The 25,449-nt window shown below is 43.7% G+C and overlaps 1 protein-coding gene across 1 annotated transcript; it reads right to left on the bottom strand.

The window, feature by feature from the left end:
• Nucleotides 1-6,153: 6,153 nt before the first annotated feature.
• On the bottom strand, nucleotides 6,154-24,622 carry LOC307109378 (membrane-spanning 4-domains subfamily A member 8-like; the record flags this gene model as incomplete). The annotated part of the gene is made up of 7 exons (XM_079788056.1): nucleotides 24,561-24,622; nucleotides 18,461-18,683; nucleotides 16,473-16,604; nucleotides 11,790-11,849; nucleotides 10,610-10,741; nucleotides 6,397-6,510; nucleotides 6,154-6,243 (listed from the first exon to the last, which is right to left on the bottom strand). The coding sequence occupies exons 2-7, from the start codon at nucleotides 18,677-18,679 to the stop codon at nucleotides 6,154-6,156; spliced, it is 747 nt and encodes a 248-aa protein (XP_079644182.1). The 5' UTR covers nucleotides 18,680-18,683; nucleotides 24,561-24,622.
• Nucleotides 24,623-25,449: the final 827 nt, after the last annotated feature.

Here is a 25,449-nt window from a genome sequence, read left to right as displayed (position 1 = left end):
TCCCCGTCAGGTGTCAGGCTCAGGCGGGCGGAAGGTTCTGGACACCCGCGGCCGACGCCACGGTCAGGTCAGGAGCCTCCTGGCCGCGGAGACGGCTCAGCAGCCAGGGCGAGGAAGGGGAGCTGAGGCAGCCACCACAGAGGCCGGTCAAACCCCTACGGGAACCCCGGACAAAACGATCGGGACCGCTTCTAAACGGCCCGCCCTCAGGTGCCTCAGCCCAGCGCCTCTATCGCTCCCCAGGAAGGACTTCCGGTTCACCTTTACCCTCCATAGGGCGTTTCCGGTTTCCAGGCCTTAAGATCCCCGTGGATGGGGAACCTTGGGCAGCTGGGGCAAAATGTAATTGACTGTTTTAAAGATACAGGCGCCTGGAAAGCTGTCTCTGGATGTTGGATGGTTTTCTTTGTTTAAGTCCGCAGTTTACTAGCTGACATATCCATGCTTGTTTGGTTTTAAATGTTTGGGGCCCTGGATGGGTAGTTCGGTTGGTCAGAGCATCCTCCCCGGAGGCCAAGGTTGCAAGGTTCCATCCTGGTCAAGGCACACACAAGATTCAACCAATGAATATATTGTACAATTTTTATTATTTTTGTATTGATTGATTTTAGGGAGAAAGAGGAAGTGAGAGGGAGAGAGAGAGAGAAACATCGGTTTGTTTATTTTTGTAAAATCAATCAATACAAAAATAATAAAAATTGTACAATCTGTGGAAAGATTTTTAAAAATCTAATGTTACCTGTTTGTTGGGAGCAATGCAAACTGTATAGGACAGACGTCTCTACCTATTTATACTTTTTTATGTTGAATCATGTAGACGTGTTATCCATGCAAAAATGAAATGTTGATTTTTAAGTGAAACAATAAAGAGAAAACTGTAGCTATAATCATACCGATGACCACACCTATTCCAACACCTAATATATTTAAGGTCTCCTATATACGATAGTTTTGGCTGTGCTACCAAATCTGAAAGTTCCTGTACTCAGAAGTGTAACCAGCCTGGCCCGTTTTGCTCAGTGATTAGAATGTCGGCCTGGGACTGAAGAGTCTCAGGTTCAATTCTGATCAAGGGGACAATTCTGACTGGTTGCAGGCTCAATCCTCAGTGCCGGTTGGGGAGCATGCAGGAAGCAACCAATTGATGCTTCTCTCTCTATCTCTCCCCTTCCTTCCCACTCTCTGGAATTCAATGGAAAAAAATACCCTTGGTGAGGATTAACAACAACAACAAAAGTTTGGCCATATTTCTCCGTAAAAGTCTCTTTGGAACTCTCTTTTGACTCCCTGTCGTTTTTCAGGTCTTTACACAAATATCACTAAATTCGGGAGACCTTCCCTGACTACCATATATACAATAGTAATACCAACATACATACTCTACTTTTCAGATTTTGCTTTATTCTCCATAACACAAGCACCATCTAACATGATATATTTGTTTATTGTCTGTATCGTAGAACATAAGCTCCATGAAGGCGGAGACAATTTTTTTTTTCACTTTTGCATACCAAATTCTAGCCAATGCCTGGCATTTAAGTGCCAAATAAATGAATGGATGGAATGTGACCTTTCAATTTGGTATATGCTAACTATAACAGTTATACTGTAATAGTGACTAATATTAACTGATAATTTATTTGTGTCAGACAATGAGCTAAGTATTTTACATATGTTTTCTTAGTTTAGTCTCAAAACAACTCTATTATTATATACTTTTTGCACACTAGGAAACTAAGGTTTAGAGAGGTTGAGTTGAACTTAATAACCTCTGATCCCCTTCTAATTCTATGCAAATTTCACAATGGTTGGTAAATAAAAAATACCTTATTCCTAGAAGACTTATTTGAAATAATTTCTAGATTTTTTGTTGTTGCTATTTCTCCTTTTCTAATATGTTCAATACAGATATTTGCAGTTCAATGGAAAGCACCTCGGTTTCAACTGAAAATAAAATAAGAGTTTAGTTCATCACAATAACTTCATCATTAACAAGAACAATAAAGTTAAACGGATCCTTTGACCTCATAAATCCACTTTTGAGATAGCATTCCAAGGGGAAAAATCAAAAGGAGACAGGAGGGAAAATAACAATTTGTACAGAGGTGTTTATAGCAGTGCTATTTATAGTAAAGAAAATTTTAAAAGAATCATCCTGAAGTAGTTGGATATGTGGAAAATGACAAAATATATGAGTCTGAAAAGAAAACCCTATTGAGAAATCCAGAGGGCTCTCCCATTGCAGGGAGATGTTGCAATAGTGCCGTGCCCTCTTGTGGACATTCTGAGAACAGCACCTCAGTAAGGAATTCTGCCAGTTTGAAAAGAAAACCCAATTAATAGACCTAAAGGGCACTCTCACTGCAGAGAAGTGTTGCAATAGTGCCCTCTTGTGGACATTCGAAGAAAAGCACCCTTTTAAAAAATATATTTTATTGATTTTTTACAGAGAGGAAGGGAGAGGGATAGAGTCAGAAACATCGATGAGAGAGAAACATCGATCAGCTGCCCTCTGCACACTCCCCACTGGGGATGTGCCCGCAACCAAGGTACATGCCCTTGACTGGAATCGAACATGGGACCTTTCAATCCGCAGGCTGACGCTCTATCCACTGAGCCAAACCAGCTAGGGCAAAGCACTCTATTTAAAAAAATATATTTTTATTGATTTTAGAGAGAGATAGAGAGAGGGAGAGAGAGTTAAAAACATTGATGGGAGTCATTGATCAGCCACGTCCTGCATGTCCCCTACTGGGGATTGAGCCTGTAACCCAGGCATACACCCTTGACCGTAATAAAACCCGGGACCCTTCAGTTCACAGACCAACACTATCCACTGAGCCAAACCCGCTAGGGTGAACAGCACCCTATTGATAGACCTAGAGAGCTCTCTCCCTGCAGGGAGATGTTGCAATGGTGCCCTCTGGTGGACCTTCTGAGAACAGCATCTTAGTAAGGAATTCTGCCAGTTTGAAAAGAAAACGCAACTGATAGACCTAAAGGGCTCTCCCACTGCAAGGAGATGTTGCAATAGTGTCCTCCTGTGGACATTCTGAGAACACCACCTCAGTAAGGAATTCTGCCAGTTTGAAAAAAAAAACAAAAACCCAATTGATAGAGCTAAAGGGATCTCTCACTGCAGGGAAGTGTTGCGATAGTGCCCTCCTGTGGACATTCTGAGAACAGCACCTCAATAAGGAATTCTGCCAGTTTGAAAAGAAAACCCAATTGATAGAACCGGAGGCCTCTTCCATGCAGGGAGATGTTGCAATAGTGCCCTTTTGTGGACATTTGGAGAACAGCACTCTATTTTTAAAAATATATTTGTATTATTTTAGAGAGAGATAGGGAGAGGGAGAAAGAGAAACATCGATGGGAGTCATTATCAGCTGCTTCCTGCATGTCCCCTACTGGGTATTGAGCCTGTAACCCAGGCATATGCACTTGAACGGAATCAAACCCAGGACCCTTCAGTCCACAGGCCAACGCTCTATCCACTGAGCCAAACCGGCTAGGGTGAACAGCACCCTATTGATAGACCTAGAGGGCTCTCTCCCTGCAGGGAGATGTTGCAATGGTGCCCTCTGGTGGACCTTCTGAGAACAGCATCCTAGTAAGAAATTTTGCCAGTTTGAAAAGAAAACCCAATTGATAGACCTAGAGAACTCTCCCACTACAGGGAAGGGTTGCAATAGTGCCCTCTTATGGCCATTCTGAGAACAGCACCCTATTGATAGACCTAGAGCAGTGGTTGCCAACGTTTCAGACCTCCATGAACCACCAGTTGGCACCACTGACCTAGAGGGCTCTTGTCCTGCAGGGAGATGTTACAATGGTGCCCTCTTGTGGACATTCTGAGAACAGCACCCTATTGGTAGACTTAGAGGCCTCTCACCTGCAAGAAAGTGTTGCAATATTGCCCTCTGCCAAGCACAAGTTGAATGGTTAGACACGAAATTCTGTGTGTTGGCCCTTTAAGAGGGTGCCATTTCCAGCCATCTCTCCCTGACAGACATAAACCCTGCTGCTTTTCAAAGCCAGATGTTATGTGGCCACTTTTCCCACTTCTGGTGCTCTTTGCTGGGGGGCCCAGCTTGGGAATTAGACCCCAGAGTCTCAGTGGCACCATCCCACCACTGAGATATCTCTCCGGAACTTCAGCTGCTGTCTGTGGGAGCCTGGCCAGACCTTTTGCACCTGCACCCTTCCTACCAGTCTCTATGCGGTCTCCACTTTCCATCCTTGGTTATCAGGGTTATCTCCAGCTAGTCTTCAGTTGATTATTCAGGATGGTGGTGGTGGTGGTGGTGGTGGTGGTGGTGGTGGTGGTGTGTGTGTGTGTGTGTTTTGTATTTTAGTTGTAATTCCAGTTTGGTCCTGGGAGCATGTCTGAGTAGTATCCACTTACTCTGCCACCATTTTTAATCTCCCCTCTTGTGGACATTCTGAGAACAGCACCCTAGTAATAGATTAGTTGCAATACTGGCCTCTTGTGAGCATTCTGAAACAGCATCCTAGTAATGAATTCTAGGAGTCTGAAAAGAAAACCCAATTGACAGTCCTGGAGGGCTCTCTCCCTTGCAGGCAGGTGTTGCAATAGTACCTCCCTGTGGATAATCTGAGTACAGCAGTCTAGTAATGAATTCTGTGAGTCTGAATGGGACGACTCAACCGTCATTCCTTCAAGTAATATATCAAAAATATATATACTGGGGCCAACTATGACCCAGCATTGGGAATACATCAGTGAACAAAACAAAACTTCTCTAGAAACTAAAGATTTCCCTCTCTGGTTGGTCCTGCATTGGTTCAAGTCTTCCATACATAGAACTAGCCTCCTTGTGGCTTGTCAGCCTGCAGCCCCTACATCACTCTCTGCCCTTTCTACCCCCTGAATTGGACAACGCTCTTCAATGATTTCCCTGGGCCCTGCTCTACTCACCGTCCCCTTTGAGCATATCTGTCTATGCTCAGAGACTTTTAACAGTCTCCCCTCCCATGGTCTACATTTTCTTGCCAGAGGCTGCCTTTACTCGAACTGGTTCTCCTGCCATGAATGCTCTCCTCTAGCCCTTTCCTGGCTTCATGGTGTGCCAGTGTTTGGGAACCCAAGTTCAGTTTCCAGTGAGCCATGCTGTCCTTTCTGATGGCCCCTATCTCCCTCATGGCCCAGTGCACTTCTGGAGGGTCCTACTCATCTCTGTGTAGTACTCCAACTCACACCCTGCACCCAGGTCCTTTCACTGCTCTCCAAGGCTCACAAGGCTCATTGGTCCTGGTGCCCCCCTGTGGCCATGAGGGAAATAGATATGACAAGATGAGGTGGCCAATAGCATGGAATATGGAGGCAGAGAACATGGATTCAAATCCAGCTTCCACAATTACTAGTGGTATGGACTTGGGAAAATCACCTAGCCTTTCTGAGTCCCAGGTTTTTCATATTTCTTGTTCTTAAGACATAGATAATGTCACTCTGTAATGTTTGGCTATGAAATGAGATAATGCAAGTAAAAAAGCATTGAGCAGAATAACTTGGTAAATATTGAGGCAGGCTAGGAGGAAGCTAGAATAGAGAAATTCCTTGAGAGGTGGAATAAGGGAAACTGAGACAAAATAATTAAACAAAGCCAAACAATTTGAGTAATTTACAGTCAGCTAATGAATTGCAAGGTTTTATCTTCCTTAAATAAGGACACTTAGGAGCAAATGGTTTACACGTTCCAGGACTTTGTGTGTTCACTCATGTTCACCCTCCTCCTGCCATGAATAGAGAGGCTGGAACATATCAAATGCTCAGTGCATTTTTATTCAGTGAGTGAATGATTGGGAGGATGAAGCTGGGGTTGTCTAGACATTTGATCCGCTAACTCATAAGCTCACACAGGTAAGTAAATAAATATGTGCACTGGACGTCCCACAAGTTGATGTCTTATGGAGGACCTCTTTGCTCAAATCCACTTCAAAGTCCTATCTCCTTTTTTTAAACAGAGGAACAGCATGATTTACAGGCTGAAGAGAATGAAGTCAAGGGTGCCAACAGTTGGGGAAACACATTCCTTAGTTTGTCAGGGAAGGAAGAAGCTGAATTTCAGAAGCCCAGAAAAGGGAGTTCTTCTTTTGGTCCCAGTGAAAGATGCTTCTAGAACCTTTGGCTTATTGGGAGCCCTGGACCACATTGACATGATATGGCGGCGAGTTCACTGGTCCTGGATTGGTGTAGACGGTTTGGAAGACCATCGGCCCCTGGAAAAGAGAGGCACAGGAGGGGCATTAGTGAGAACCGTGTATGCAAAAAGGCCTTTAGACATTCTGGGCAGGACGGGGAGCCTGAAGGCCCCTCTGGTCCCCTCGCTCTTTGGGGCATGTTTACACCCTGTGAAGATCCTACAAACTCACGCTGTTCTGTGACTGGCGGAGTAGTTGACAGCCAAAGTGGGCACACGTGCAGGCGATGCAGAACTCCAGGAGGCTAAAGATCAACAGCACGGCAGAAGTAGCTAATCCAGGGCCCTAGAACCAGGAGGAACACGGAGGTCATGAGGGCTGCCCCGGGAGTGCGAGGTCTGGCTCAAAGCATGGCTCTGCAATGGACCGTGGCTAGGGCTTTGAGGAAGACCTCTAACCTCGTCTCAGCCTCGTGGAGAAAAGATCTCCCCAGGTTTTGTGAGGGTCAAGTGTGTTTGTAAAAGAATTTATTTTAACACTTATGACCTGTGTTCTTCTAAGGGAAACATTGTTTAGGGAGACACCTTGGTGACTTGTTTTAGGTCCAGGGCACAAGACCTAAGGATGGGGTCTGGGGTGAGACAGTGAAAGAGTGAAACTGTTCTGTGTAAGAGTGAAGAGAAATTTGGGAGTAAGGACAAGCCACAGAGAGGGAAGGGAAATGACGGGACCGGAAGGTGGAGTCTGCAGGAAAAGGCATCTTGTGAGAAATTAACACATTACAAAGCAGGGCTGTCTAACCTCCAGGTATCAGTAGTTCCCTCCACCATCCCTCCGAACCTTTAGAGAAAGTCAGCTACTAAAGCAACCTTCCTGGCTTGTGACCATGGCATTTTGTGGGGAGAAATAATTGGGACTGTCTTTATAGCTTGGGAAAACAGTCAGTAGAAGGATCCCCTAATGGAACTAATTCAGCAGATTTCACGTGAGCACCAGGAGACATCTAAGCCAGGGGTGGGGAACGTCCGGCCAGGCCCAAGAAATCATTTGGTCTGGAGCTGCAAAGCATTAGAGGTAAGTTAATTAAATGTTTGACCAAATATAACAGGTTAATTTTTAAGTTGGTAATTTTGTATGGCCTGCAAGTGATGTTATACATATTCAAATGGGCCTTGGCAGAAAAAAGGTTCCCTACCCCTGAATTCTAAGCCCATCCCTTGCTGTTCTCCAGCAATGCTCAGGAAAATGGGGTCTCCCACAGTATCTGGGGAGAGAGTTTGGGTAGAATCCACTTTAATCATAAAAGGACAAGAGATGAATGAGCCCAATAACCATTTGGATTCCAATTACAGGAGAGAATAAAAGTGAAAGTGCATGGCACATGGTAGGTACCAAACAGATATTTGTCAGTTATGATTTTTAAAACGGCATTGGTGATAGCTGGCTGCTCAGAGAATTCTCTCTTATGGAGAGACCCCTTCTTTTCACTTTCCGTTTCTTCCCTCCTATTTAGCAAGCATTTATTAAACATCTGTTTGCTACGAATGGCTAAGAAAGCATCCTGAGAGGCACAATCTAGTGAGGATGCCAGATAAAGATGTAGATAATTATAATTCAAATCAGACATGGTTAGACACAAAAATAGTGCCTCGAGGCACTAAGGAGAGGTAGTTTCTCAGTAGAAGATTCAATGATGTGGGTTTGGACATATGTCCAGGCAAGGGCATAGCAGAATGATGATGTCTTAGTCAAGGAACCACAGAAGCTTAGGGAGAAGGGCCCTTTGCAAATGAAACTGGTCCTTTTCCAATATATTTTTAACAACAAACATTCTTTCCTAAATAAAACTTTCTAATGGGAGGGGAGCTGGAGGCTGAGTGAAGAAGGTGAAGGGATTAAGAAGTACAAATCAGCAGTTATAAAATAGTCATAGGGAAGTAAATTAAAGTATAGCATGGGGAATGTAGTCAATTATACATTGTAATGACTATGTACGATGTCATATGGGTAAAGTCTTTATTGGGGTGATCACCTCATTAATTATATGTGTCTAATTATTATGCTGTGCACCTGACACTAATCCAGTATTGTACGTCAACTGTAATTGGAAAGAAACAAACACCTTTCCATGGGGAGAAGGGATCCTCAAGCAGTTCAGTTATTATTTGGTGAGCATTAATTCATGCTTAGTGAGCCCTTGCAGTAACCCATCCCTTAGCTCATCTTTTGCTAAGCTATGAAGTCCAGCCCTCCTTGTTCAAGACTGAGGCAGGAGGTGGGTGGGTGGCCAGAATGGAAGAATTCTCTTTCCAAGATCAGACATCGGCAGAACTGAGATTAGAAGTCAGCTGGTAGTGTCTCCAGCCAGTGTGGTGACTGAGAATCTGGTGAAAATGGCTGGATTCTGGATGCATTTTAAAGGCGAAGCCAGCAGGCTTCCCTGAGGAGTTTGCTGAGAGGTGTGGGAAACAGAGAGCAGGTCAATGACTTCACTAAGTTTTTGTCCTCACTGACTGCAAGGATTCAGTTGCCATCAACCTGCAAAAGGCAGCCTGAGAGAGGGTTTAGGAAGTAAAACCTAGAGGTGAGATTTGAATATGTTAACTTCAAGATGGTGAATGGACAACTAGATACAAGAGACCGGAGTTTGCTAGAGATGTTTTGCGGGAAGCTATGCAACTGGAGTTATTTTCATAGAGAAAGTGTTTCAAGTCACCAGACTGGATGCCACTGCCAAGGCAGGGAGGAGAGAGAGAAGCAGAAGAAGATGGAGGACTGAGTGTGAGAAGTTGGGGGAAAGACAAGAACCAGCGAAAGGAGCAGAGAAGAGAGCAACCAGTGTGGGTGCAGGAACACCAGCTGCAGGGCCTGGGAGTCCACCAAAGAGGAGGAATGATGGGGGACCTTGAGCAGAGGAAGCTTTTGGAGAAATGAAGCTGAACATATGGCTAGAGTGGGCTCAAGAGATTATGAGAGGAGAGAATTGGAGACTGTGAGGTAGACAATTCTTTTAAGGAATTATCTGCAGAGAGGGCCAGAGAAATGGGGTGGAAGCTGAAGTAACCAAGCAAGGTTGGTTTGTTTCTTAAGATGAAAAAACAAAAGTGTGTTTAGATGCTTATAGAAAATCTGTAGCGAGAGGGGGAAAGTGATGTAGAGGTGAAGTGGGGGCAAGGGAGAGAGGAGAAGCACATGGAGTGATAACCTTGAGTGGGCAGAGAGGACAGGGCCGCTGGGCAGAGGGAGACATTGAGTTTACATGGGACTCATCCAGAGCTGAACTTTCAGATCTGTTAGGACCAGAGGACTTGAGATGTGGTGTAAATGCAAAAACAACACTGGATTTCAAAGATGTGGCACCTTTGCAAAATATTAAATTAATAATTTTTAATACAAATTACATATTGAAATGACATTTTAGATCAATTGGGTTAAATAAATGTATTATTCAAATTAATTTCACCTGTTACTTTTTTTCACTTTTAAATGTGGCAACTAGAAAATGTTAAGTCACATACGAGGCTTACATTAGATTTCTATGGAATAGCTTGGGTCTACAGCATGAATTGGTTCATTTGTCTATGCCTATTCTCTGGCTGCTTTCACACTGGGTTAAGTACTTGCAACAGAGACCAGATGGTCTGCAAAGCCTTAAATATTCACTCCCCATCCTTTTCTGCACACGTTTGCCGAGCCCTTTGTCCATAGTAATGGGCAAGAAGGCAAGCATTGAGTAGAGGTGCAGCCTGTTGGTACGGTGCATTATCTGTATAACTGCATCTAATTCTCCCAACAATGTCATAAGGTAGGAACTGTATTTTTTTTTTTAATCTTCATTGTTGAAAGTATTACATATGTCCCTTTTTTCTTCCATTGACTGCTTAGAGCCTGCCCCCACCCCCGGCCTCCACCACCCTATTGTCTGTGCCCATGGTTTATACATATATGCAAACAAGTTCTTTGGTTGATCTCTTCCCACCCACTGACCTTTGCCTTCCCTCTGAGATTCGACAGTCTGTTCTATGCTTTTATGTCTCTAGATCTATTTTGTTCAATAGCTTACTTAGTGCATTAGATTCCACATATGAGTGAGATCAAGTAATACTTGTCTTTCTCTGACTGGCTTATTTCGCTTAGCGTAATATTCTCCAGGTCCCTCCAGGCTGTCTCAAAGGCTAAGAGATCCCTTTTTATTACTGCTGCATAGTATTCCATGGTGTAAATGTACCCCAACTTTTTTATCCACTCACCTACTGATGGTACTGTTTTATAAAGATAGAAACCAAGACTAAGAAGTCACATGCTTAGAGTAACAGCAATAAAGCTACACACTTGAAACTCTGTTCTGATTCTGACAACACCTCTGTTTTCTTTGGTGCTTGGGGAATTCCTAAACATAGCTAAGTTGGACCCCAGAAGAGCATTGGTCAAGAGGGATACTCACGATACCCCAGTGAAAATAGTAGTCGGGATAGTAGTAATGATGGGGGTTGATAATCAGCTCTGTGATGAACAGCATGATTCCAACCATAGAACAGATTGCACTGATGATGTTCAAGCCCAAGCTTCCATTCAGCTGAAGAAGACACAGAGGGTCAGGATGTGAGAGAAAAATGATTGTAGTTGAGTTGAACATAGATTAAACTTGTGATTCTTAATGTGAATTCCCAGAATCCTAGTTCTGGAGCCAGAGGTGTACTATTCCAAAAAATTAAAATGGTGGTAAATTAGCTTTGAAAACACCTGGGATGAAAAATGTTCAACAGGACTTGTGCAGGACTTCACAGAGCCTTTAACTTGGATTATGGATCTTCCAGAAGTGGACTACTAAATAGATATTTCCACCCCTACCAAGTTTATCTAACCATCTTCATAAAGTGTCTCATGGGACAAGTGTCCCCAAAAAATAATCTTTGGGAAACACTTGACCCATTTATCCCCCAGGAGATGGGCAGAAAACTTAACCCAAGTGTCTTGGGATGTGACAGGCTCCATGCTCCAAAATTCTGGTAAATGTGCAGAAAGGCATGCCCAGAACTGACCTTCCCTATGGAGATTTTAAAATAGATCTCATCTGGTTTGGGACTGGTTCATTCTCGGGCCCCTTGCCCCAGATAACCTGCTTGTGAGAGAAGCCAAGGTACTTTCTTGGTCCAACGCTTGAGGACCACCAAGCCTTGCTCACGTTGATTCACAGAGCTTATTGGGCAGGATTCCTTAGGGAAGCTGCCCTGTGAGCCTCCCCTGGCTTCCCTGTAGAAATGTCTGGCACTGGGCTCTGTGTGCTGCAGGCAGTCAGTGCCTGCTCTGCTGGAGGGCAGCCCTGCACCCCAGGTAGCTTTCTGCCTCCTCTTGTAAGATCTTAGGAAAGTTATTCTCTCCGACTCTCCACACCCTGATGCTACCCTTCCTTCCACCGAATCTTCTGGACTCTCATTTGTGACTCTGTCCAGGTTGATGTGGTCTTGTAAGTGAGTATGAGTGAGCATGCGTGTCAGTGTCCTGTGTCTGGTTATAAGTAGGTGCAAAGATGAGGGAGGCATTGCGTGTGAGCTCCTTTCCCTTGTTGTGTGTGTCTTCTAGGGGTTCACAGTTGGGAGAGCCTGTCTCAGGATGGGACTTACCAGGCAAGAAGATCCCGGTTGCTGTTCTGATGCCACTGAGAGGGATCCTGAAATGATGAACTGGCACAGAAGAGAGGGAGTTTAGAAAGAGATTGGTTCAGGACCCCACCTTCAGGCTTCTTTGTTTCTGGTTACACATATGTTCTCTCATACACCCTAGGATCCTCTGTTGGGATCTCCCACTCAACTGAGGAGAGAGAGAGGAGAAAAGAAGGAGGGAAAGAAGGAAGGAAGGAAGGAAGGAAGGAAGGAAGGAAGGAAGGAAGGAAGGAAGGAAGGAAGGAAGGAAAGACTATTTTACACCCCTTATAGGGCAGTGAATTGGGATAAATATGTATTTTAGAATCCAGTACACCTGGTTTTAAACTTTAACTTGAAACTCTCATGATCTTGGATAAGTTATTCATTTCTCTAAGTGTATATTTCCTCTTAAAAAATTGAAAATACTATTTGTCTTCCTAATTGTTATTGAGATAATCAGTCCCTTGCATCTAGCATTTGGTATATCTTGCCCATGGTAGATCCTGTACATGGTAGATACTCAATAAAATTACTCCATTTCTTGCCTTTTATTTTCCCACATGCACATCTTGTTGGCCTCCTAAAAGGATTCAATCAGGCATGGGGGCTCTTGAGGGAAGAAGGAAGGGGTTCCATATTTTCACTGCTTTTAGATAGAAGCCCAACATCAATTTGCTGAGTACCTCTTAGTTAGTCAGAAAAATGTTGCATCTCTGTGATGCCCAAGATCAACTATGAGGGCTACAGGGTAGATTGTGTGCTTTTATTTCAACACTGATGTTCTGCAGGCATAATGGTAATGGGATTCCCTGCTGTCAGCGAGAGTCTGAGAGGACATCAGCTATGGTTTAATGGAAGCTTTTCTGAGCCCTACATGAAGTGCTCTTAACTTTGCCTTACTTAACTGCACAATGGCCCATCAAGCATCACCATTATTCCCATTTTATAGAGGGGTGGACTGAGACTTAGAGATTTTGAATAACTCATCTAAGATCATTCAGCAAATAGCTTTTCTTGGAATCAAATTCAGGTAGTTGACTCCAGATCTCATATTCTTAACCCTCATCCTATACTTACTCCAGCTCAGTGTAGATGCCTGTGCCTTGGAATGGAAATGGATGGTCACAATGAAAACTAACTCTAGCCACTTGTGCCTTGTAAGAGGAATGCCATGTTCCCATAAGTGGAAAAATAAATATCAATATTACGTCCTTCTTTTTATACAGACATGATGCAGAAGAATGGAAACAGAAGGCTGGACTTCTAACATCCCTTCTGATCCTTTTGAGGTGCCCAAGGAGACGAGCCTTTGGTTTTGAGGAGGACCTTAATGATCTTTAGGAAATAGATAGTCCTGGAGTCAAGAAGGCAACAAAGGCCCTGACCAGTGTGGCTCAGTTGATTGAGCGCTGTCCTATATACCAAAATGTTGCCGGGTTGATTCCTCCTCAGAGCACATGCCCAGGTTAAAGGCTCATTACCTAATAGGGGTGTGCAGGAGGCAGCCGACTGATGTTTCTCTCACGTTAATGTTTCTCTTCCTCTCTCTCTACAATAAAAGAAAATATATTTTTTTTAAAAGAAGGCAACAAAAGGTAAAAGTGCCCTGCAGAACAAAGGGAGAGTGCTGTCCTAAGGGCTGAGGGCACCTGAGTAGCCTGGTGAAGGGGAGATGGCCAGGAAGGCATTTGAGGTGCTTAAGGGAATTGAACACTGAAGTGGTATGCGGTAAGAAACTGTTTTGTGGCTGTGGTGTTAGTCTTCTCCATTGCCCCAAACTCCACTGAAATCTGTTATATACACAAGTATCTGTGGTTGGCTGAGCTCCAACTCTGGGTTTATGCAGAGTAGAGAGAACTCAGCCTCAGAAGATGACTCAGAGGAGGTACTCAGACAAAAGTGCCCCCAAGAACATAAGCCCTGCGATTTTGCAGATGCTGTGTGGGCGTGAAGGTGGAAGATAATTCTAGGCAATTTTATTTAATTCTTATGGTGTACGGTGACTTGGGTTCATGTCCAGGTTACTTTGGAGTTTTAATACTTGTTTTTTTTTTTGTTGTTATTGTTGCTAATCCTCATCCTAGGATATTTTTTTCCATTGATTTTTACAAAGTGAAAGCCAGGGGGAGAGACAGAAAGAGAGAGAAACATCGATTGGTTGCCTCCCACACGGGCCCCAATTGCAGGTGGGGATGAGCCTGCAACATGTGTCCTTGACCGGAATTGAACCCGAAACCCTTCAGTTCCAGAGCATTGCTCTAACCATTGAGCAACTCAGCTCGGGCTGGAGTTTTACTATTGTTGAGAAAAGTTGTTTTGAATCACAGATAAGTGTTCAAGTTGAGAAACAGACTACGTTATAGCAGGGAGAAAAGGAGATGGGTGGTAGGAGGGGAGGAGGAGAGATTGAGTGTGTGTGTATATGTGTGTGTGTGTGTAGAAAGGACGACACTAGGAAGAATGTAAAAGGACCATAAAGGCAATACACTGGAGAAGAGAAAGGACCTATGGTTCTTAACCTTATTTTCTTTAATATATTTTATTGATTTTTTACAGAGAGGAAGGGAGAGGGATAGAGAGTTAGAAACATCAATGAGAGAGAAACATCAATCAGCTGCCTCCTGCACACCCCCCACTGGGGATGTGCCTGCAACCAAGGTACCTGCCCTTGACCTGAATCGAACCTGGGACCTTTCAGTCTGCAGGCCGATACTCTAGCCACTGAGCCAAACCGGTTAGGGCGGTTCTTAACCTTTTAAGGGGTTCCAGATCACCCTGAAAATGTGATAAAAACTATGGGCTTTTCCAGAAAAAAAACCTAATGTTACTACAAAATATTAATCTGTAGATTCCAGGTTGATCCCTACTGTTTAATTTTAATGACTGTTTTGTTGCTGGGCAGCCACTCTTAACTCCTGATGGAAACATTTTTCTTCTGGAGCTCCAGCCTTGGGCTTGTGTTGAAGAGCATGTGAGCGCTTGGCTGATGGAGTAGGAAAAGGTTTCCTGACCTCTGAGTTGGGCTCATTAGAAAAGGTGCCCACTTGGGACAATGGTGCCTTACAGGGTTGTCACTTGGTATATGAGCTGAATTTTGTCTCCTCATAATCCATCTTTTGAGGTCCTAACACCCAGGACCTCCAAATGTGACTGTATGGTTGTTTCCAGACTCACTATAGTTGGACTTATTTATTTATTTTTTTTACTTTACAATGGTGTGAAAATGATATGCATTTAGTAGAAACTGTTCTTTGGATTTTGAATTTTGATCTTTTCCAGGGTGAGTTATATGCGCTAAGATACTCTCTGGTGATGCTGTACAGAAGTAGCCAGCCTCAGCTCCCTGTCAGCCACACAATCAACCCATTGTGTACAGTGTAGAATTTAATGCACTTTGGATGCAGGATATTTTCAATTTATGATGGGGTTTTGGGGATGTAACCCCATCCTAAGTTGAGGAGCATTGTATTTGAAGATAGGGCCTTTAAAGAGGTGATTAAGGTTAAATGAGGTCATACAGGTTGGTTCTAATCCAATATAACTGATGTTCTTATATGAAGAGCTATGAGGACACAGACAGACACAGAGGGAAGATCATGTGAAGACACAGGGAGGAAGACAGTCATTTACACGCCAAGGAGAGAGGCCTCAGGAGAAACAACCCTGTCCACACCTTGATCTTAGACTTCCAGCATCCAGAACTATCTATGTACATAAAAAACTAGTGTCCGTGATGACTGTGATGACCAAACAACTGGTCACCATGAGGTGCATTGAGCACCTCTCGGTCCCTCCCCCCCTCTCCCTGGCTCACGAGCGGGGTGGGGCGGGACTAGGGACTGGCAAGCGGGCTGAACGGCTGACCACTTGGTCCCTGCTCCAGGCCCCCAGCTCTGATGGATCAGCGATGGTGAACAGGGGAATCGGGGTGGGTGGCGGGAGGAACAGGCTGGCTGTCAGGCCGTTGGGATCAGCAGCTCATCCCCAGCTGCTCGGGACTCAAGTCTGTGGGAAAGCAGGCGCCGGTGACTTCACCTCCAATCGCATGTGCCGGGCTGGCCACTGATGGAACATGCTGCCTGCTCGGGGCCACTCACCTGGGTGCCACCACCGCTGCTGCCGCTGCTGCCGGGCTTGAGGCGCTGACGGAAGCTGCAGAGCGCACCCACGACCTACCTGCCCCGGCGTGAGTGGCCCAGAATGGGCAGCATGTTCCAACAACGGCCGGCCCGGCACAAGCACATGGAGGTGAAGTCACCAACGCCTGCTTTTCCGCAGGCCTGAGCCCCGGAGCAGCTGGGGATGAGCTGCTGATCCCAATGGCCTGACAGCCTGGCGATGGAGGTGGCATGCGGCCTAGGGACTGGCAAACGGGCAGAAGATGGCCCTGATTGCAGCAGGCTAGGCCCTAGGGACCCTACCCGCACAATTTTGTGCGCTGGGCCTCTAGTGAGATAATAAAAATATGTTGTTTAGCCATCCAGTCTGTGGTATTTGTTCTGGCTGCCCAAGTGAACTAATGTTCTTGGTGAATAAAGCGGGAGCTGGGTTCACAGCCCACGTGCTCTCTTGCTGGAAAACTTCTGTTGCAAAGTACACAACTTGCCAAGGTGGGCCTCTGTGTATTGGCACTTTTTGGAACTCACTTGCAGGGCAACTCACATTACTTACCCAGATACCTGCCCAGAAGGGATTGCCTCCGATGAATGAGATAGCTAAGTAGTTCCCAGCGATGATGGTCCCCATGATGCTGCCCAGGCCAATGTGTATCAGGCCGATCACGATCTGGATGGCCTGTCAGGGGAGCCAGAAGTTGAGACCTTTGTTTCTGAGACTGGATCCTGCCCACAGTCCCCACCCCTCACACTGCTTTGCCTCCTTCTTATTTTAAAAAATATTTCCTTTTCTTGGTCTAAAAAGTTATATGAGTAATATAAAAATAAAACTTGCCATAATTTCCCCCAACTCAAAGAATTACAATCACTTACATTTTGGTGTATAGCCCTCCATTGTTATTTTCCCCCCAATAATATATAGTGTTAATACAAAATGGCCCTGCATATTTAACTTAATAATATTCCATCCTGAACACATCCCCATGGTATTAAGTATTCTTTAAACATATGCTTTTTAAGGATTTCCCACATTCCATTGTGTGGATGATCTGTGAAGTAGTTGGAACAGGGATATTGGGCAGGTAAGATTGTTTCCGTTTTCATATCATAAACAACACTGCGATAAACATCTCTGTAGATTAAGTCTTTGTGCTCATCTCTTATTTTGGTGATATGGTTTAGGACTGAAATGTATCTGCATCTCTCCCATCAAATTAGTATCTTGAAGTTCAAGCCTCCAGGGCCTCAGAATGATATTTCATCTGGAAATAGGGTTGCTGCAGATGTAATTAGGTAAAATGAGGTGTACTGGAATAGGGTGGTCCCAATATGACTGCTATCCTTTTAAAGGAATGCCCTGTGAAGAGTGAACCCAGGAGAATGCCAAGAATGCCTTTGCTGCCACAAGCCAAGGACCTACTGGAAGCTAGGAGACTGGCCTGGAACAGATCGACCCCTAGAGCCTCTGGAGGGAGCATGGCCCCATGGATACCTTAATTACAAGCTTCTGGCCTCTAGAATGGTGAGACAGTAAATTTCTAAGTGTTCTAAGCCACCTCATTTGCAGTACTGTGTTATGGAAGTTCTAGGAAACTAATACATATTCTTATCCAGATGGTATATACACATCCATATGTATATGTATGTGTGTATGTACTACAAAAATGGCAGTGAATACAAGTACATTATTTCCTTAAATTTGCACAAATGGTAGCAAATTACACACCATGTCTGCTCTTAACCCACCCCCAAGTTAATTATATAGCTTGTGGGTATGTCCTTATCATTGTACAAGGAGGTTTCTTTTTAACCTCCACATTTCATTCTTTGTATGTACAATACATTGATTTAACCAGTATTTCATTGATAGGTATTTCAGTTCTTTTTCTATCACAAGACATGCTTCGATAAAAAAAACGGCATACATGTCATATTTCTCGTGTGTACAGGGATGGCTGCAGGACAAAGTCTCATAAATGGAATTATTGGGTGTTTTTATATCATTTGACATTACTATGAGTAGTATATGGGGGTGGAGTTAGGATTTCAACCTGAGCATCCTGGATCAGAATCCGTGGTCATCATTCAACCATGCAGTGAAATGGGCTTCCCCCTTTCCCACACAGGACAGCCATTTGGGGGAACATCAGCGTGAGCTCTTATTTTGTTCCCATTGGAGAGAGATTCCATTCAAACAAATTGGGTTTAGAATCCACCTTCTGTCTCACTGGACCCACTTCTTCCAGAGGCCACATGGGCCAACATGGGTGCTGGCAACAGGACCAACATTCCAATTTACTGCTTCTTTGTTGCCTTTCTTTCTTTTTCCTAAAATGCCCAAGAGAGATAATACAAGGTCCCACCCAGAGGCCCTGGTGATGCTGTAGAGCTGAGCTTCTTAATAGACCTGAGTTTGGCAAGGCTGGGTCAGCTCCAGCCCCACCTGCTGGATTTGGAGATTCTGTGTTTCCGAACCTCCTCCCACCCCTGACTCCAGCCACGTGGCCAGTGCACACAGTGTGAAATCTCACTTACCCCTAAAACTTTGCCCTCTTTAAAGGATCCCTGGTTAAGTTGCATATATACAGGTGGCTCCAAACCAGGTGGGTTCCCAGAAATTATGTGGACTTGAGGCTGGTTGAGTGGATATCGGGGCACCTGAGACATGTTTCCGGGGATCACAGGACGTCCATTGTGGGGTGCTTCCACAAACACAGTATTGGCCTGGGGGCCTGCTGAAGTCATTGGATTCATGCTGCTAAAAAAGAAATGCAATAGAGTCATCTCTCACATGTGCACTAATATTTACATTGAAAAGATGAGCATCTCAACCCCCTATGAGTTTATTAATTCTTTTTTAGAGATATTAGATAGCAGTTAGAGAGCACTTTCGAAAAATCAATCACAAGAAAACAACTGGAAAATACGCAAAGATATGGAGGCTAAATAATGTGTTACTAAACAATGAATGGGTTAACAATGAGATCAAGAGAGAAATAAAAAGATACATTAAAAAAATGAAAATGAGCACACAACAACCAAAAATCTATGGGACACAGGGAAAGCAGTCCTAGGAGCAAAATTCATAGCATTATAGGCCTACCTCAAGAAACAATAAAAATCTCAAATAAACAATCTAACTTTACACTTAAGAAACTGAAAAAGGAACAAGCAAAGCCCAAAGTGAGTAGAAGGACAGGATGGGAATAATAAAAACCAGAGGTGAAATAAATAGACTCAGAAAAAAAAAAATACAAAAGATCAATGAAACCAAGAGCAGATTCTGTGAAAATATAAAAATCAATAAATCTTTAAGTAGACTCCTCAAGAAAAAAAGAGAGAGGCCCTAGCTGGTTTGTCTCAGTGGTTAGAGCATCCGCCTGCGGACTGAAAGGTCCCGGGTTCAATTCCAGTCAAGGGCACATGCCCGTGTTGCAGGCTCAATCCCCAGTAGAGGCCATGCAGGAGGCAGCCAATCAATGATTCTCTCATCACTGATGTTTCTATCTCTTTTTTCCTCTCCCTTCCTCTCTGAAATCAATAAAAATGTATTAAGAGAGAGAGAGAGAGAGGGAGAGAGAGAGAGAGAGAGAGAGAACCCAAATAAATAAAATCAGACATGAAAGAGGAGAACTAACAACTGACACAAAAGAAATACAAAGGATTGTAAGAACATATTATGAACAACTATATTCCAACAAATTGGACACTCTCCCAGACATGTATAATTTTCCAAAACGGAATCAGGAAGAATCAGATAATCTGAGTAGACAGATCACAACCAGTGAAATTGAGGCAGTAATAATAATAAAAAAATCCCAACAAACCAAAGTCCTGAACCTGCTGGGCTTCACAGTTGAATTTTCTCAAACATTCAAAGAACTGACACCTAGCTTTCTGAAATTATGCCAAAAAATTCAAGAGGAAGTAAGACTCCTAAGCTCATTTTACGAGGCCAGCATTATCTTAATTCCAAGATCATATAAAGACACTACAGCCGAAACCGGTTTGGCTCAGTGGATAGAGCATTGGTCTGCGGACTGAAAGGTCCCAGGTTCGATTCCGGTCAAGGGCATGTACATTGGTTGCGGGCACATCCCAGTAGGGGGCGTGCAGGAGGCAGCTGGTTGATGTTTCTCTCTCATCATCGATGTTTCTAGCTTTCTATCCTTCTCCCTTCCTCTCTGTAAAAAATAAATAAAATATATAAAAAATAAAATAAATAAATAAATAAAATAAATAAAGACACTACAAAGAAAGAAAATTATAGGTAAATATCCCTGATGAGCATAGATGCTAAAATCCTCAGTAAAGCATTAGCAAATCAGATCCAGCAATCCATTAAAAAGATCAGACATCATGCTCAAGTGGTATTTATTCCAGGGGTGCAAAGTAAGTACAATATCCACAAATCAATAAATGTGGTATGCCACATAAACAACATGATCATATCTTTAAATGCACAAAAAGCATTTGATAAAATCCAGTACCCATTTATGATAAAAACTCTCAGCAAAGTGAGAATAGAGGGAACATATCTCAACATAATACAGGCCATATATGATAAACCCATAGCCAACATCATACTCAGTGGGCAAAAACTAAAAGCGTTTTCCCTCAGATCAGGAACACAGGGATGCTTGCTTTCACCATGCTTATTCAATACTAGAGGCCCACTGCACAAAGAAATTCGTGCAATAGGCCTTCCTTCCCTTGGCTTGCAGCACCGGTTTTCCTTTGGCACCCAGGACCCAGGCCTTTGCTCCAGCCAGAGTCTGCTGCCTTTGCTGCAGACTCTGACTCTGGCCAGAGTCTGCCTTCTTCTTCTTTGCTGCAGACTCTGGAGTCTGCAGTCTTTGTCTTCGCTGAGGGGCTGGAGTGCCGCTCCTGTAGATCCCCTCGTCCCCCACTCTCCCTCTCATAGCAAGTGTCCTGCCCCGCCCGGCCACTCTGTGCCTGGAGCAGTTGGGCGGCTGCCATATTTGTCTTTCTAATTTGCATATTCCCTCCTGATTGGCTGGTGGGTGTAGCGGAGGTACGGTCAATTTACATGTTTGTCTATTATTAGATAAGATAACACTGGAAGTGCTAGCCACAGTGATCAGAAAAGAAGAAGTAATAAAAAGGCATCCAAATTGGAAAGGAAGAAGTAAAACTCTCATTATTCCCAGATGACATGATACTGTACATAGAAAAACCTAAAGACTCCACCAAAAAGCTACTAGACTTAATAAATGAATTTGGAAACGTAGCAGGATACAAAATTAACACCCCAAAATCCATGGCATTTTTATATACCAATTAGAGGCCCAGTGGTGCACCAGTGGGGACCCTTGGCCTGGCCTGCGGGATCGGGCCAAAACTGGCTCTCCAATATCCCGTGAGTGGTCCTGGATTGCGAGAGGGTGCAGGCCAGGCCGAGGGTACACAATTGGGGCCGCGGAAGGATGCAGGAGGTTGGCCAGCTGGGAGGGACCACGGGAGGGTGTCTGGCCCATCTCGCTCCATCCCAATGGGCTGGACCCAAGCAGCAAGCTCACCTACTGGTTGGAGTGTCTTCCCCCTGGTGGTCAGTGCACATCATATCGAGCGGTTGAGTGGCCTTGGCTTATCATTAGCATATTATGCTTTGATTGGTTGAACAGCCAACCGTTTGACTGAACACTGAGCACATTAGGCTTTTATTATATAGGATAATGAACTTTCAGAAAGAGAAACTTAAAAAATAACCCCATTTACCATTGCAACAAAAAAATTAATATACTTAGGAATAAACTTAACCAAGGAGGTAAAAGACCTGTACACCGAAAACTACAAGATTTTAAGAAAAGAGATAGAGGAAGATATAAACAAGTGGGAAAATATACCACTTCATAGATTGGTAGAATCAACATCATTAAAATGTCCATACTACCCAAAGTAATCTACAGATTCAATGCAATTCCTATTAAAACACCAACGGCATATTTCACAGACCTAGAATAAAACACTCCAAAAATTTAAATGGAACCACAAAAGACCCCAAATGAGCCACAGCAATCTTGAGAAAGAAGAACAAAGTTAGAGGAATTATGATATCAAACCGCACTGCAAGGCTGAATGAGATTGGTGAAGGGGTTAAGCAAAGAGAATAAGGAAAGACTCCTGGGCACAGATGCAGTATGGAGACTGCCAGAGGGAAGCAGGGGGGAGGGAGGTAGAAGAGGGTAAAATGGGGATAAATGGTGATGGAAGGAGAGTTGACTTGAGGTGCTAAACATACAATATACAGAAGATGTATTGTAAAAATGTATACCTGAAACCTACATAATTTTATTAACCAATGTCACCCCAATTAATTGGATAACATTTTTAATTAATAAATAAACAAAACAAATACATCCTGAATCCTCACACCAACCCAGTTTTACATGTGAGGAAACTAAAGCTCAACGTGGGTAGGCACTACAGAGGTCATTTTTGTATTTCTCATCATGCTTAGCAGGATGCTTTGCACATAGTGGTACTTCAACATTGCAGAGCTAGAGTCTCCTGGAGAACAGTGAGTCAAATTCTCTCAATTTCTGCCAAAGTACACTGAGGCTGGGAGTGTGGATATGAAATCCCCTATTTCAAATCTCTCTCTCTCTCTCTCTCTCTCTCTCTCTCTCTCTCTCTCTCTCAAAAGTACACTGAGGCTGGGAGTGTGGATATGAGGTCCCAGTCATGTAAATATTCATTAAGTGGAGATCCTTATCCTCCAAGGAAGCCCATTGCCAGGGCTGAGTATATTCACTGAGGAGCTCATACTGCTCAATGTTCTAGGTCACTTGTGAATTCTGGTCTGGTTTTAAAAATGTCTTTCTCTTTTTTTCTTCTTCTTTTTTAGAGACACAAAGTAAGTTAAATTTACTTTGCTTGTTCCACTGAGCATTTCATTTGAATTCAGAACTCTTGTTTCATGCAGGAAATTTAGAGAAAAAGAAAGTGAGTTGTAGTAACATACCCGGAAGCAACTTTTAAATAAACTTTAGATAGCGGTAATGACTCACAGAATCCCATATATGCAGTATAACAGAAATAGATTTGAAGACAGGATGGTATAGTACATCCTCAGAAATACTCAAGAAGTTGGCATCTCTGCTGATTAGCCATGTTGGTAGGGCTCTCAGTTGTAGAACATTCTAAAATGACTTACCACACAGAATTGAGTCTCCCACCTGAGAGAGTGCATTCATTATATCAGGTGAGATTTATAATCTATTAGAGTCCTGATACACGAATTTGTGCACCAGTGGGGTCCCTCGGCCTGGCCTGTGGGATCAGGCCAAAACTGGCTCTCCGACATCCCCCGAGTGGTCCCGGATTGTGAGAGGGCGCAGGCCAGGCCCAGGGACCCCACCGGTGCACGATCGGGACTGGGGAGGGACACGGGAGGTTGGCCAGCCAGGGAGGGCTCCAGGGCATGTTCAACCTGTCTCGCTCAGTCCTGATGGGCTGGACCCCAGCAGCAAGCTAATGTACCAGTTGGAGCATCTTCCCCCTGGTGGTCAGTGCATGACATAGCAACTGGTTGACTGTCTGCCCCCTGGTGGTCAGTGCATATCATAGTGAATGGTTGATTTGCCTTAGCATATCCTTAGCATATTACACTTTGATTGGTTGAACAGACGACCAGACACTTAGCATATTAGGCTTTTATTATATAGGAATTTTCCTATTCTTCAGACACTACTTGCACTTTCTCCTCAATACCACAAACTGATATACATATATTTACTAAAATACTTTACCCCTCTATAAGAGTCTAAGATCCTAAACAACAGTGACATTTATTAGTTACTAGAGGCCCGATGCGAGAAATTTGTGCAAGGGCCTTGGCCCCGGCCCCCCACCTGCCGCAGCCAGGGGCCTCTGCCGCCTCTGCCTCGGCCTCCGCCCACCGCAGCTTTGTCTGGAAGGAAAGACATCCAGAAGGATGTCTGGTCTAATTAGCATATTACGCTTTTATTATATAGATAACAACTATCTGGTAAGTAACTGAGTATCTAATAAGTAACTTCATATCATATCACTTTCACTATAGTTTGTTTCTAAGCTGCTCTCACAGATCTTTATACACGTAGCCCCTAATTTTCATAATAACTCTGTGGGGGAGATAATATAGTACTACTCTTGTTTTATAGAGAAGGTAACTAAAGACAAAGAACTCTTGTTTCATGCAGGAACTTTAGAGAAAACGTTAAAGCGAATTGTAGTAACATACCCGGAAGCAACTAAATTTCCAATTTAGGGTTCTATGAAGCAGAGAATTTGAACAATTTCTCTGGTCGAAAAGTCTTCCTGATTTTTCTTAAAGGATAGCACTTCGCATTAGAAATTAGAAATTCATTTATTAGCTCATGTCTGTATAGGTCAGAAGTCTGGCATGGCATGGCTGGGGTCCCTGATCAGGGTCTGACAAGGCTGAGAGCAAAGTGTATAACCAGACTGAAATTTTCTTTCTCTTTTTTGGAACAGACCCCCAAAGCTAGTACAATAAACCCTGCAATGGGCTCTTATCCACATCCAGAGTTATCGTAAGTGTAATGTGGCAAGAAAACCTTATCAGCATCCCTGAGCTACAGATAGAAACCCTTAAGTTAAGTATACTCACTTTGTTCTGCCAGTGGCTGTCTCTCTTGCCTCTCTTCCCCCTGGCTTGTTGAAGGCAACTTGTTTTTCCCTTGAAAGAACAAACGCACTGGTTTCAGGTGGTTGGTATGTTTAGAAAGATCCAAAGTCCTTCTCCTACGTGCAGCTGCCTAGAACTCAACTTCCCCACCCACATTTACTTCCTGTAATTGACAAGGAACCAATTAACCGCAGTTCAATTGGGTAAGTGTTAACTGTGGAGAAGAAAAGGTTTTGCTTGATGCCTTGGGAGAAACACACGGGAATTGATCAGGTCTGTTTTTTGGGGAACCAAAATAAGACACCCACTGTCTTGGTTTTAGAAAGAACTGCCAAGAATAAGAGAATATGAAACTAAAGGCTGAAACAGATATGGAGGCTGCGTATCTAGTTTAACCCTTCTCACGCATCAAATGCTGCTCACGTCCCTTCTATGGCATCCCTGTCAGTTCTGAACACTTCCAGGAGTGGGGAACTTGTCGGGACTCAAAGTTCTCTTGTTAGAGAAAGGTAGTTCTGTGAATGGATTATTATCCCTCTTCACCTAGAGAGAACCGGGTATCCCTATAAGATTCAGTCTCTTTACACTGATCCCACTCACTTTGGGCAAGCATACTTTTGTGCATTCTTGTATTACTTAAGATCCAGGAAGAAAATAGAAGGCAGTGTTAACCTGTTTAATTGAAGGAAGATTAGTGAAGGACCAATTATAGAAATCTGGGCAGGTTCCTGGGGACCAAAAAGTCTGTTGACAAACTTGGGAACCAACAATAGAATGAAGCTGTTCTCCTAAGACTTAAGGGACAAGGGGCATGAACCATGTTACTATAGCAGCAAGAGCTGTAGCCAAAGGATGTGAGCTGCCTAATAGT

The sequence above is a fragment of the Cnephaeus nilssonii genome, assembly GCF_951640355.1.
Source record: "Cnephaeus nilssonii genome assembly, chromosome: 13".
NCBI classification, from domain to species: Eukaryota; Metazoa; Chordata; class Mammalia; order Chiroptera; family Vespertilionidae; genus Cnephaeus; species Cnephaeus nilssonii.
The sequence above is the reverse complement of the archived record's forward strand: the minus strand, read 5'-3'. Positions and strand labels throughout refer to the sequence as shown.